General features: G+C 43.7%; 1 protein-coding gene across 2 annotated transcripts; it reads left to right on the forward strand.

Annotated features, from left to right (window-relative positions):
* Positions 1-206: 206 nt before the first annotated feature.
* Positions 207-8,345, forward strand: SMCO3 (single-pass membrane protein with coiled-coil domains 3). 2 transcript variants are annotated; one of them, XM_034774094.1, is made up of 3 exons: positions 207-630; positions 3,331-3,554; positions 7,304-8,345. In XM_034774094.1, the coding sequence occupies exon 3, from the start codon at positions 7,305-7,307 to the stop codon at positions 7,980-7,982; it is 678 nt and encodes a 225-aa protein (XP_034629985.1). In that variant the 5' UTR covers positions 207-630; positions 3,331-3,554; position 7,304; the 3' UTR covers positions 7,983-8,345. The 2 variants fall into 2 exon arrangements, with proteins under 2 accessions (XP_034629985.1, XP_034629993.1); XM_034774102.1 differs by lacking the exon at positions 207-630 and having other exon boundaries at positions 2,661-3,554.
* Positions 8,346-14,399: the final 6,054 nt, after the last annotated feature.

The raw sequence follows: 14,399 nt of genomic DNA on the forward strand, positions 1-14,399 counted from the left end.
ATTGATGGACTGCGAGGTCTAGCTTCTTGAATCCTACTCCCTGAAGGGCTGTTCTCAGTGACAGTTGGGAATATTTTGACAATTTCATTGTGGCCCAGGAGAAGGTCAGCCACTTGGAGGGACAGGGCAGGGGAAGTCACTAGATGATGAATAGCAGACTCTACAGACTCAGGGAGATTGCTGTGTTTCAGTAGCACAGCAGCGATTGGACCACTGATACTTCCTAGGATTCCCTTATAATTTTCATAAAGGTCCTTCACAACAGTAATCTTCTCTTGCAGAGAAGTGATGGGCCCAGCAATCTTAGCATATAAACGCTGGCTGATGCTCTGCTGCACATCTTTGTCTTTCATTTCCACAACAGCCTGCATCTCTTTCAGAGTACTGATCAGGAGCTGAAGGTTCTCCTTAATGCTGAGGTTTTCCTTCACGGTAATGATGGGGAAGCTGGTGCCAAGGTGCTGATTGAGGATTCGAAATATTGTATTGGTGGAAGAGACATATATGTATATGAAATCATACAGAGTCTGGCTGGCTGCGAGCACCCTTTGTTTATCTCTCTCTGCACCAAAGACGGACAACATTTCCAGAGAAGAGATTTGACACTGAAAAACAAATCAAAAGACACAGGTGAGGAATCTAAGAAGTACAGTACTTGTATCCTGAGCTGTAAATCTCCAGTAATAATACCATACAGTTTTTTTTTTCAAACCAGAACTATAGTACAACTCCTCCTAAATAGTGTATCCTCCATTAGCCTCTACAGTTCATGTGTCTTATTTTCTGGGTCAAATGTAGAACTGATGTAAGCAGGTGCAATGCCACTGATTTTGATGCTTACACTTGGAATGAATCTGACCCTTTAAGTGTAAGCAGAAAAGTGGAATTAAGAGTAGGAATGAGAACATTCCTCTTGAGGAAGGACAGCTTAGCTATTTATTGTTAGATTTACTATTAGTCTTTGGGAACTAATATACCTGTCTTCACCCTTACTAGATGTAATTGTTTTGGCTAAATCTAATATTTTTTCCCGTATGTATATACTGTGTGTGCCACACAAAACTAAAGCACGGTCCTCTGTGGAGGAAGCAGAAGGGTACTCGGTCCATAAGGGCCATTCTTCAGTTACAGGCCAGAATGACTCAGGACTGGAGTCAGGTACACTATTTCTTCCTTATTCTGGAGCAGTGAGCATCTTCTCAGCATGCACGTGTTGCTGAATGCTGTAATCCTGATATCCAACTAAGGTTATATACACATCGCTTAGCCAGCATTCCACAGCTCTTGGTAGGTTGAGGCACAAGCAAACTCACTGATTGGGCTTTCATTTTATCATTCTTTTGACTGCTAGGGAGAAACTCTGCCCTACTTCTTGCACAGGGGTGGTGAAGAGTAAGAGTTTCTCTACCTCTGTTAGCTCCATTTCAAGTGCTAGATTCCCCCCCCGCCCCCTCTGGTGCATTGAGATGTCAACAAAAAAGATTAGTGATGGGCAAGCCAGACTAAATCTTTCCCCCAAACTCAAGTGCTCTGAAAGAGTTGTGATTAACATTCTTTAAACAAAAAAGTCAGGCATCCCTGAATTTCCTGGTTTGGGCTGAAAGTGGAAGTTCTGAAAAACCATGAGAAAGACAATTTGTGTGTTCTGTATCCCAGTAGAAACCACCAGTTATCTCCCAAGAAACTCTGTGTTCTCTTCACATTCCCAGTCTGATTTTTAGACTAATACAGTTCAGATAAGCATCTAAATTGAAAAGAAATGACAATTTTATGAGGTTTCTCCAGCACTAATTTTGATCTATCTCAAAAGGCCAGAAGGATTGTTGGATGTGTATTTCCTGCTCAAGAAGGGCTCAACTCTGCTTCCTTTTAAATCAGTTGCAAATTTCCTTTTGACTTCAGTAGGAGCAGAATCAGGCCTGAAATGTGTTATGTACTTCTGTAAGATAATATAAGTTCTAATAATGACTAAAGAACTAATGGTAATAAAATGGAAACCAAGAAGAATTCCAAGCACTGCATCAGTGGCTGGCATGTGGGATTTATAAGAAAGAAAATATTTTTAAATATTAAACAAATTTTAAAATATTTACAAATATGGTATTTCCTAGTGTACATGGAGGAATAACTGTTCGTTTCTTGTTAAATGATTGCCAATCACATTCCAACCTATAACAGGGGGGAAGGATAGCTCAATGGTTTGAGCATTGGCCTGCTAAATGCAGGGTTGTGAGTTCAATCCTTGAGGAGGTCATTTAGGGATCTAGGGCAAAAATCTGTCTGGGGATTAATCCTGCTTTGAGCAGAGGGTTGGACTTAGATGACCTCCTGAGGTCCCTTCCAACCCTATGATTCTATGAAAATGAAGACTCCAGAACAAAGGATTAGCACTGACCAGAAGCCTTATGGATGTAGTATCAAGGAGTTGAATTTGGCAGGAAGCCCTGCACAAACTGAATGAATGCTTAAAGGGAACAAAGCTTAGGTGATGGTATCTCCATATCAGTGAGAGACAAAAAGGCACATTCCTGCACCCCTATCCACTAGGGTCTTGCAATCTAAACTAGATGACCCTGGTCAGTACTTGAAGGGGAGATTTTAAAATAAAACAAAAATCAGAATGTTGCACAAAATTAGTGCTTATGTAGTTAGAATTTTCTCTCTGTGCCCATTTCTTGCACACCCAAAATTCTAAAGTCAAGAGGAATTTTGTGCCTTGATTCTGTATTGAACCAATGTCTCATCATTCAGAAGAAAACCAAACTGGAAATTATGGATTAACCTTTCCCCACCTGGCAGTAGAACAGAGCTTTTCCTGTCATTCTCAGAATGTATCCATCTTGATTTGAGGAAGGGTCTATCAGTTGGTGTGGCCCCGGTGATTGCATCTAACATGCCAGAGGTCCTCCTACCCCAAGTGTGATGCATGGGACTGAGTCTGTCTTTTTGTGTGACTCCCAGCATGGAGTTTAAATGGGATTAGTGTAGTGTTGGAGTACAGACTGCCCTGCTGTGACAGAAGCTTGTACTACCAAGCAGATATGTTGTGGTATATACTCTTCTATTTGTGTTGGACTGCCCATGACTTTTCTTTTGGAATTCACAAATTTACAGCTATAGCAACATTTAGCTGTTTGTGATTATGTTTGGCGGGCACTCAAGTTTATGAAGTATATATTTTTAGAAATATTTTTGATGGAACAAGCGTTAGACGCATATGGATTTGTACTGTACCTGTTCCTTCCATAAACAGAAGGCTACAGGTTCTAGGGTTGTGAATCAAATTATTTTACCAACATGAAATAAACTAAACAATTTTAAAATTGAAAGGGGGACGGAGAAACAATGAGCTGAGGCTGGGTATAGAGTCCAGAGAGCAGCGTTACACTAAAATAATCTACAAACCAGGCAGGCAACAGGACCCAACTGAAGCAACAATCCCTGCTGACCTAAGTCATCACATTCCATCAGAAACAGCCAGAGAAATCCAGTGAAAAGAGAATTCACTGTCCTGCACACCTACAGCTGATTACAGAGCTCTGACTAAAAGGCAGGTAGGTAGCCTTTATGATTTACTGTGTAGAATCCCTTAAAAATATTTCTGTTGGGCTGCAGAGGCTGACTTACAGTATGCACAAAGATTTAAATAAATATATATGGACAGCTTGGCTATTTGACTATAGAAGTAATATAACATCATCTGAAAAGTGTCAATGCCAAAGAGAGAGAGGCTTATGATGTTCAGAGGAGGTATAATAGGATAAACTGAAATAATCCTAGATTGGCCAGCGATAAAGAATATGAACTAATAGGCCTCTTCCATCTCTTACATTTCTATTATACTAATGACATTCACAAAAGTTGCACTCCATTTAGCACATTTCATCCTCTCTAAATTTCCACAATACAGTACTAACCAACAACATTTAACAAAGAACTCATTAGAGGGAAAGGACCCAAATACCACTCTGAGTCAGAAAGAAGCCTGCTCTCTATTTTCCTTAGGTAGAATTGATAAGGAATCATACCTGCTTTCACAAGGCTTTGTTTCAGTTCAGTTCACGGCTTTTCATCAAAATCATAAACTCTTAGTGTACATGAACAATACCTTCTCCATCCTGAAAGGAAAAAGAAGCATGAGTTGAAGTGATTGCCCTATTTTTTTTTTGAGAACTTCAAAAGAAGCGTGTGAAGGAAATGCAGTAGATGTAATATATTTGGATTTTCATAAATCAATGTACATTTTCCACACAATTTGTTACTAATTATATAAATTCCAATTGGCTTGTGGCTGAGCACGGTCACTTGGATTGAAGGCTGGTTGAAGGACGACTCAAAAAATTATATATAGCAATGCATCTGCTGTGGAAGGGAGTGGTGTCTAGTGGATTACCACCAGGTAGGTGATAGCTGATTCTAAATTGGCAAGTGTTGCAAAAACTAGTAAGGACAGACAAATGATATGAAGGATCCTAGTAGTAGAAATAGCTATCTGATCTACCATATCTTAGATATTTCTGAGGTGCCTATTGTTGTATTACCTAAGCACCAATAACAAAATGAGACTTATCTTGGAAAAAGACAGGCTAGTACACAAAAATAACCCCAAACCCAGATTGTCAATGAGAAGGAGGATACTACAAACACACAAACCTATACACCCAGGGATGAAGGTGAATAGCACACTAGGGATGATTTGTTAATGTAACACAGAAGCAAAAAAGACCAAGAAATATTAGGCTGCATATAAAAAGGCAACATGTCCTGGAGCAGGGGAATAATACTCCCTTCTCCATGCTTCAGTGCTAGAAAAATAGTGACAAACCGGAGACTGTTTAGACAAGAACAACACAAATTATTAGGGGGGAGCCTGTAGGGAAAGATTGAAAGAGCTAAAATGATATATTACAGCTTGGTTAAGTGATAACTAAGAGCCAGATTCTGCCTAGCCTTTACAGTGGTTAGGCCAATGTAAGCAGCCTGTGCACTCAGGTAGAATTGCAGACCTTGCAGCCAGGGGAGCAGTGTCTGCTCAGTTCCTACTTTCCCAGGCACACAGCATTCCCAAAAGAAGTGTGAGAGGAGATGGGGCTATAGTATTCCCACCAATTGCACTGGAGCAGGACTGACACACAACAGGGACAAGGTCACTACCACAAAAGGGTGTGGAAGTGGATATGTTCTCTTTGTGTGCCCAGGATTGTTCAGAGAGAGATTTTATCTCTGAGGCAAGATGCCTCCTGGTGCTCCAACTAGGGCAGTGCAGTTAAGGATCACCCCTTAATATGGACAGTGCCTAAATGGCATGCGCTAACTATAAATTTGGGACAAGATAACCATCTTCAGATATTTGATGGATGGAGAAAATTTCTGTGGTGATAGGGAAATAAACAGGAATACTGAGATCAAATTAAGAAAGTGAACATTTAGGTTAAATATCAGGACTAAAATACAGTGAGATATATTAGGTGATGTGTAAGGTGGTATAAGTTAGGCCTTGGCTACACACACCATATTAAATATTCTGGTATAGTTAAAGCCATACATCCCCCTACTGTGGCTAATACTGGTATAAAGGTGCTTATTCCAGGATTACTTATTCCCCTATGGGAACAGGAATACTTAGGCTCTGCAAAATTCAATTTTTTTTTCAATTTCAACAATAATGACTTTTATTTTTCCAAAAAATGTTTATTCTTGGGGGGTTAGGGTTGGGATTAGGGCAGTGCTGACAGCAGGGGGCTCCCTGCGCAGTCGAGGGGCCCAATACACCTGTGCATATGGTGTGGGGGATGCTGTGGTCCTGGCCAGCCAGAGCAGAGATTCCTGGCCCTGTAAGGAGGACGAGGCCCAAGCCACAGGGTGCTGCAGGACAGTTCCTGCCCGGATAACCTCTGCACTCCTGGCTGGTGAGTGAGTGGGGCCATGAAAACAGGGCTGCAGAGCGCTCCCTCTATGACCGGCTGTGAGGCCGGTGACACCTGATCGCTGTAGGCGCAAAGTGCGGGGAAGGCTGTAGTCCTGGCGGGGCAGAGCAGAGACCGTTGGCCAGGGCCGCAAAGAGGAGGATGAGCTCTCAGCTGTGTGGGGGAGGCCACCTGCCGCTGAATGGCTCCTGCATGGGATGGGAACTTGGGGGCAACTCCTCCTCCTCTTCCTTGCAGGTCTGGCTGGGACTCTCTGCTCTGTCCCACCAGAACCGCAGTCTTCTTCACACTGTGTGACTGCATGGATTGGGTGTTACTGACACCTGCCCCGAAGCCATGCAGGGAACCCTGATAGCAGGGCTGCAGAGGGCTCCCTTTGCTGCTACAGGACCCGTGACACCCGAATCCTGGAAAGGCTAGGTGCAGGAAAGGCTGCAGGCCTGTTGGGACAGAGAAGAGACCCCCCAGACCCAGCACTTCCAGCTAGTGTGACAGCAGGGCCGTGACGGCGGGACTGCAAAGGGCTCTCTTCACTGCCACAGAGCCAATCACACCTGATTCCTGGGGCCATAGGGTGGGGGGAGGGAAGGCTGCACTTGTGCTGTTACCAATGACTATTTTTTCGTTGATTTCAGTGTGTCAGCTGAAATAAATGTTTAGCACCCATCTATTCATTGTTATCCAATCCTGCCAAGCCTAACTATACTGGTATAATTGTGTCCACACTAGTGGTTTTACTGTCATAACTATTTTGGTAATGTGAAATTATTATATTGTTACAAAAACTGTGTGTAGAACATGCTTTTGACTTTGACTTTCTCAGATTCCCTTAGACTTATTTTATACCAACTTGCTAATATGTGAGTAAGTGTAAGGGGGTCAAGTCAGTTTAATTTATGGACCAAAGAACCAGAAGATGGTATATGCTACAGGAGGGACTAGTCTACTTTACCTTAAACATGTGCCAACACTGATCTGTGAGCTGCTTTTCTTGCTACTTCCCTCTCTTCTAGAGCATTGGTGGAATTATTTACACCTACTCAAATTCCCTTGCAGTCACTCAGATTCATTTATTGGACTAAATTCAAGGGTGATGTCAGTTCACAATGCTAAGCAGGTACAAGTTTTAGGAAGTCTATGCTGGTGTAATGTATATGTTGGACAGATACAGAAGTTGCAAATGATGTCGTCTTAAGACTACTTCAAGACATACTGAGTCACACCTCTGGATTTGACTTGTTGGGTCTAAAGTGAATCACTGACCTAGAAGCTCTGTATCCCAGTTCCCAATGCACTCCAGTCGCCTTTCAGTGTTCTGGGTTTTAAAGATGGGTAACAAACCTTATTTTTCCTCTCTCTGCTGCTCTTCTCTGAAGAATGGCTCTGAGTGACCTCCTCTACCCAGATAACCCGAAGAGACGTCAAGAAGTGATCCGTCTGCACCAGGAGCTGCTGGACTGCATGTTGGTTAATTTCCATGCCACAGATGAACTGATTGCAGTACTGAATGCACACTTGGGGTGCTCAATTGCCCAGATTAAGATGGAAAAGGGTGGCACCATCAAGGAAAACTGTGACATTATCATCCAAGCCATGAGTGAGATCCAACGGGAAGTATGGAAGATTGACAAAGAAATGAAGGAAATGCTGGAGCCAATGCTGTACCAAAAGCTTTATGATATCAAAGAGCCAGAGGTGGAGAAAATTGCAATAGCACACAAAGTTTTTTCGATTGTTCTAGGAGAAGCTACTTCCATTGCTGGTATGGTAGCTGTAAAATTAGTCGGCTCAAATGTTATAATTGTTGCTGTTAACAAGCTGGTCACTTTGCTAGCCCAGATTGGTGCTTCTGTTCTTGGAGGCATTGGCATTGCCATTCTTGGGCTGGGTATTGATGTGATCCTCCAGGCCATCCTGGGAGCAGTCGAGAGGGATCAACTTCTGGCAATTGTTAAAAGTTATGAGGAGCATCTGGCCGAATTTAAGGCAGCCTCAGAAAAATATCAGCATGCCATAACTGAAGTAACTTCTATGGTGAAATGTAAAATTAAATGAATGGCTTTTAATATTCTCTCTGGCTGTCACAATGACCACACTAATTATGCTTATACTAACTTTTCTGATTCTTTATGGTAGAGTGAGCGCTCTTACTTCTTTTTTAGCAGCACATAAGATAGCCATGGAAATGGGGGCCTTGATGGCTCAGGAGATTAGCACAGAAATATACCAATAGGTAATTGGTTCAAGCCCACTCCAAGTAGGTAGTGTATGACAGTACCTGCTCCAGAGGTCTGGTAGCTTATGTGAACCAAGTTGGTTATTTCCAATCCACTTCCAAATGCTTGAAGTACAAAAATCATCATCATAACTATCAATAATTTCTACAGTTTGGAAAAAGGCCAGGTTTACATTAGACACTTTTGCTGGATTAGTAATGTCAGTTAGGGACATGATTTTTAAATGACATTTCTATACCACAAGAACCCTAGTGGAGATGTAGTTATATTGGCAATAAAATAAAATAAAATAAAATAAATGTATTTGCTGAAATAAGATGCATCTACAGTAGGAGGGTTTGCTGCAGTAACTATATTGGCAAATCTTTTCTAATGTAGATGCATCTTATTTCAGTAACCTTTATAGGGGCAGATCAAGGAATATTTAACTGCTATTTCCTGTAACTATTGTACCAGATTGGTGGAACCATCCAGTGCCCATCTTAAAATAAATTCTAATCCTGACAGATTTGTGGTTTGGAAAATTCCCTAAACACTATAGTTAAGAGAAGTTGTCTCTAGTATTCAGGGGCTTTATTTACAGTATCTCTTAATAACTTTTTGTATCCTCATTATGGCCCTGCTCCTATAAACACACATGTAATTAACCTTGTGTACATATGTAGTCCCATTAGGGTCATTGGGACTACATGCAAAAGTGTTTGCAGGATTGTTGGCCTATAAATCATAGGACTTGTTATGCTATTTTATTTTATTTTCCTTTAAAGTGCTAGTGATGTGAGCATACAGAGGGCTTGTTCAATACAATTCTGAGTTTCATACATCATTATAGGAATAGCACAAAATTAAATGTCCTTAACTCGCATACTTTGTAAACAAAAGGCTAGAGTAAAAAAATTGATTTGTATTCTCTCTCTCTCTCTCTCTCTCTGACATGCTGTGATTTGATTCTCTGCTTTGTTTTTTGCAGAAAAATTGTAATTTAAAATAAATTAGAAATATACATTATAGGTTTTGAGAGTTCTTCTCCCTGTGTGTGGCTGATTTAGTCCGTATGTATGTGTTCCTTCCATCTCAAAAATCAAACCAGATCTATATAATTCACAGTGCTTACTAAGAGAAAGATTACAAACTCTATTATAGGATGCCATATATAAATTACTCTGCATATATAGATTATCATTCATAGATCAGTGTTCATCTCATGCTCCCCATAATTACCTGGCTTGGGCCAGGGAAGTTAATGATCCAAACAGCAGACCAAATTTGGTGATGAAATCTGGTCACATGCCACCTGAGGCACATTGTGCATATGCTAAGAAGAAGATTCCAGGGCTGTACACAGGTCCATCTTTTCATACTCCACAAATATGATATTGTGACTAAACAATTCAGAAACATTCATTAATACTTAGCAGTGGTTTTCTATAATAGTAATAACTACCTCATATCTGTGAAAAACTACTATATTGGGAAGATAACAGAGTAGCTCCTTCTCCTCTTTTCATCCCCTTCCCATTCTCTTTTTCCATTTTTTAATCTTTTCTTCTCCTTCTATCTCCCTTCCTTCTCTTTATATCCCTCTTTCCCTTTCCCCCTTGTCCTTCCCTTTCCTAGGTCTCTGTAGGCTGCAGCACTAGAAGACAATGCAGTTGTGTACACTTCAGTTTGTCTGATCCATTCAGCAAAAGGGCATTGGGAGCACCTACAGACACACACCTAGCAATCTATATCCGGAGGGGACAAACCACCATAAACCATTAGGAAATCCCCAGTAAAAATTATTAACATGTAAAGACAAAAAATTTTCATTCACCTTTCTACATTTCCTTGACAATGGTGGGAAAGAAGGAAAGACAAATCCACTGGGGAAAGAGAAGGGAGAAGAGGGTGCTCATCTCTGTGAACTGCTCCTATCAGAGGCAAGCTGTCCCACAGAATACAGAGCATGGGGGCAGTGACCTCACAGAGGCTTGTGGCAGGTCAGCAGTCCTGCATGATCCAGAGCAGGCAGCTACCTCACAGAGAGGTATATGCAGATAAACCAGACAGGAGGAACCTTGTGCTTTACCTTGAAACAGGCTAAAGTCAACTGTAAATTAGCCCAGACATTTACCAAATTCTTCTTTCTAAAAGTATAATTTGGGTGGTTATTTTTATTTGTAAGTGGACTGTTGGCTCCTTACTAAAACTTAGTGGGTTTTTTTTTTTTTTTTGGTTAACTAGCTTCCAGTACCAAAAGAAAGGGGAAGGGTCAATGGGGAAATCAGGAGACTAACAGTCCTCAAGGGCAATGGGGAGAGGTCAGTGCTCCAGATCAGAGTGATTGACAGCAAAGGCAGGCTAATGAGGGAGTCAGGAGGCAGGGGGATCCCATCCTCTGTGTGAGCTGGAACTGTCCCTGGGCCACAGTGGAGCTGAGCTAAGGACTGAGCAGGACCTGGGGAGCCTAGCTGTGCTGGCCAGAGCCAAAGAAAACCAGAAAAGCAGCCCAGGGAGAAGACCTTTCCTAGGGTTGTCAAGTTTCTAATGGCACAAAACCGAACACCCCTGCCCCAACACCTCCCCCGAGGCCCCTGCCCCACCTCCTCCCCTTCTCCAAGGCCCCACTTGCTCTCCCCCACCTTCACTCACTTTCACCAGGCTGGGGCAGGGGGTTGGGTTGCAGGAAGAGGGTGAGGGCTCCAACTGGGGATGCGGGCTCTGGGATGGGGCTGGGGATGAGAGGTTGGGGTGCAGGAGAGGGCTCTGGGCTGGGGCAGAAGGTTGGGGTGCGGGGGGAGTATGGGCTCTGGGCTGGGGGAGCGGGCTCCAAGTAGGGCCAGAAATGAGGGGTTCAGGGTGTGGGAGAGGGCTCCAGGCTGAGGCAGGGGGTTAGGGAGTGGAGGGGGTGAGGAATCCGGCTGGGGTGCAGGCTCTGGGGTGGGGCCAGGGATGAGGGGTTTGGGATGCAAGAGGGTGCTCCGGGCTGGGGCAGGTGGCTGGGGATGTGGGCTCTGGGGTGGGACCAAGGATGAAGGGTTTGGGGTGCAGGAGGGGACTCTGGGATGGGGTAGGGGGTTGGGGTGCAGGAGGGGGTCAGGTGCAGGGTCCCATTCCCTGCAGACCCTAGACGCATGGGTGACCGGGGAGGCTCTGCAGCCACAGGTGCTGCCCCCGCAGCTTCCAATGGTTGTGGTTCCCAGCCAATGGGAGCTGTGGAGCCCGTCCTTGGGGCGGGGGCAGTGCGCCACAGAGCCTCCCTGGCCGCCCATGTGTCTAGGGCAGAGGTTCTCAAACTGTGGTTGGCAGATAGTTCTAAGGTGCGCGCCTGGGCGGCTGCACACAAGAGAATGAAGGGCCACCCACCTAATTAGTGGAGCCGTGCAGGCGTGGCTCCACTAATTAGGTGCCTGGACCATGGAGAAGATGCACATGTAAGGTGAGGTGGTGGTCTTGGGGAAATAGGGAGTAGGTGGGAGGGGGCAGTGGGGTTAGAAGAGGGTGTGGGGGGAATTTGGGACGTGCAGGGCTGTGGTGCAGAGAAAGAGATAACTTTTCCCAGCTCTAGGGCTGCGGCTGCTGAGGAGAGAGCCCCCTCCTTCCCAGCCTCAGCTCGGGGGCTGTTGCAGTCGAGGAGAGAGGGCACATCCATCGCATTAGAAAGGTAAGACTATTGATATTAAAATATGAGTTGTGTGCTTTTATTTGTAGAATAAAAAATGTTAATTATTATTAAGGTTATTTTTATATAGCTTTTTTATCCAAAGCGCTTTTCAATAGTTAGCTAACAGTACAAACAACATTTGGAAAGATCATTAAGTGATCTGCCGAGACCCTAAGCAATTTTCAAGTGGTCCGCGGAAAAAAAAGTGTGAGAACCACTGGTCTAGGGGCTGCAGGGACCTGGCAGCCACTTCTGAGAGCTGTGTGGAGCTAGGGCAGGCAGGGAGTCTCCCTTAGCCCTAGGCCCCCACTGCGCTGCCTACTGGACTTTTAACACCGCCGACTGGAGCCACCAGGGTCCCTTTTCGACCGGGCGTTCCGATCCAAAACCGGATGCCTGGCAACCCTAACCTGTGCTGGGAGGAGAGCTGCAGCAACCAGAGCCAGAGGGGCCAGAAAAGCAGCCCAGGGAGCTGGAGACAGGCCAGACTTGGAGGGGGATCATAACCCCGAAGGCATGGGGGAGGGGCGATGCTGGGAAGAAAGGGCCTGCCATTTAGAGCCTGAGGGCATGTGGTCACCGCCAGAGCAAGTGTCCAACCCATAGCATCCCTGCAGCACAGCCAGCACCTAGCCAGGGGGCCCGGCACATGTGAGGAACAGACTGTGAACTTCCCTTATATTCTAGAGACTGCTGTTTGTGATGTCCCTGTGCCACAGAGCGGGGTTATGTGTTTTTCTTTAACCTTGCCCATTTTTCCTTATTTTTTCAATTGATTGCTGTTAAATACATTGTATTTGCTTGAACTATATGTAATGATCAGTGGGTCGGGAAAGCATCCAGCAGAGAGAGAGCACCCCGGAGTGGGGACACCCTAGTCCCTGTCCTAAGTGACTATAAGATTGGGGGTTAAGCCCCCCAGGAATCATGGGCCCAACCTTATTGCGGTTACGAGGACTCTGCCACACAGGAGAGTGGCAGGGGAGTCCTCAAGGTCAGGCGGGCCTCTGGGTAAAGGGAGTGGGAACGAGGACTCAGCCTTTCGCTAGCCAATGCCACTGAGGTAATGTATAAGCCAGGAAAGTTCCCCACAATAGTGGGACCAATCCCCCACTTACATATTATTTACAGTTATGTTTTTATTTATTTAAAAAAAAATGCACTGCAAATCATCAGAGTCAATAAAGAGAAGGCAGAGTAGAAGCAGCCTAGCTGTTTCTCCTTCTAAGTGTCATCTGCAAGTGAAACAATGTTTCTTGAAATAGGAAAGAATGTCTGCTTTCCCTAGTCCTCTTGCCAGTACCATGTGTTCTTCTGGCTACTTAGTGGGTCATCATCTGCCAGGGGGAAGTGTCACAAGACCACCAGGACCACTTCTAAGGGTTATAGAGGTGTTTGTTCACAGGGCTCATTTAGTCCTTAGCTTGCCTGGTGAAACTGCCAAGGGTCAGTTAGTGCCCCAAATGTATGGCAACTTTTGTGACATGGGCACCTGTGCAGCAGGAATGCGACTGAGTGATCACCACCTCATTTCACATGGGCAACTAAACAGCCATCAGACTTTGTCACTTCTGACCACACAGCTTCATTTTAGCTAAATATATATTTGATTAGGTTATAGGTCAGACTGGTTCTGATAACGTACAAGACCTGAAACTTCACTCCAAAATTAACGCAATCCCTCCCAAATATTTCCTGAGGTTCAGGGAAGAAATCTTGATTAATATTTTCCGTGTATCTATAATTGTCACCTACCTATGCACTTAAGTGACTTCCAGAGACCTGAAATATCAAAATAACTGAGAGAAAATGCTATACTTATTGTCCAATTTAACTGAAATTAGAATTTCTGTTTTCATAACAACCCCAGACCAAAGAGCTTGGGAAAAGTTTATGGACTTGTAGATGCTTAACCAGAAGTTTGATTAATGTATTCACAGCTTTCAAGGCCAGAAGGGACAATTAAATCATCATTTGCATTCCTGATTAACACAGGCTATAGAATTTCACATAGTTTCACCTGCATAGAGTCCTAATACTTGTGTTTGCATCCAGTCTTGATCAGAAGACATAAAGAGATGGAGAATCCACCCATTCCCTTGGTAGGTTCTTCCAATAATTTATCAGCCTCATTGTTTAAAACATGCATCTTATTTCTAATTTGAATTTCTCTGGTTTTAACTTCCAGCCATTGGTTCCTGTTATCCTTTTCTCTTCAAGATTAAAGAGCATTGGTACCTGGTATTTTCTCCCCATGAAGGTTCTAATTCACCATAATCAAGTCACCTTTTAGGCCTGGTCTACACTTAAAAATTGAGATTAATTTAGCTATAATGCTCAGGGCTGTGAAAAAAATTGTGCACTGATCACAGTAGTAAGGTCAACCTAATCCTGGATGGAAAGGAAGGAAGGAAGGAAAAGTCATTCGGAGAGAATGAAGAAGGAGTGAAAGGGCGTATGGTAGAGATTAGAAGTACCTGAGGGAGGACTTAAAAAAAAAAAAAAAAGGATAGAGATTACAGTTGTAACCACTAGGAACTTTATTTTTTGGTAAAAAATTTCCCCATGTTGCTACTAGTTCAGCTCCCT

Source organism: Trachemys scripta, chromosome 1 (assembly GCF_013100865.1).
Source record: "Trachemys scripta elegans isolate TJP31775 chromosome 1, CAS_Tse_1.0, whole genome shotgun sequence".
Classification (NCBI taxonomy): domain Eukaryota; kingdom Metazoa; phylum Chordata; order Testudines; family Emydidae; genus Trachemys; species Trachemys scripta.

Coding starts and splice junctions, on each gene's coding strand:
- SMCO3 (XM_034774094.1), top strand. CDS start 7,305: ATGGCTCTGAGTGACCTCCTCTACCCAGATAACCCGAAGAGACGTCAA.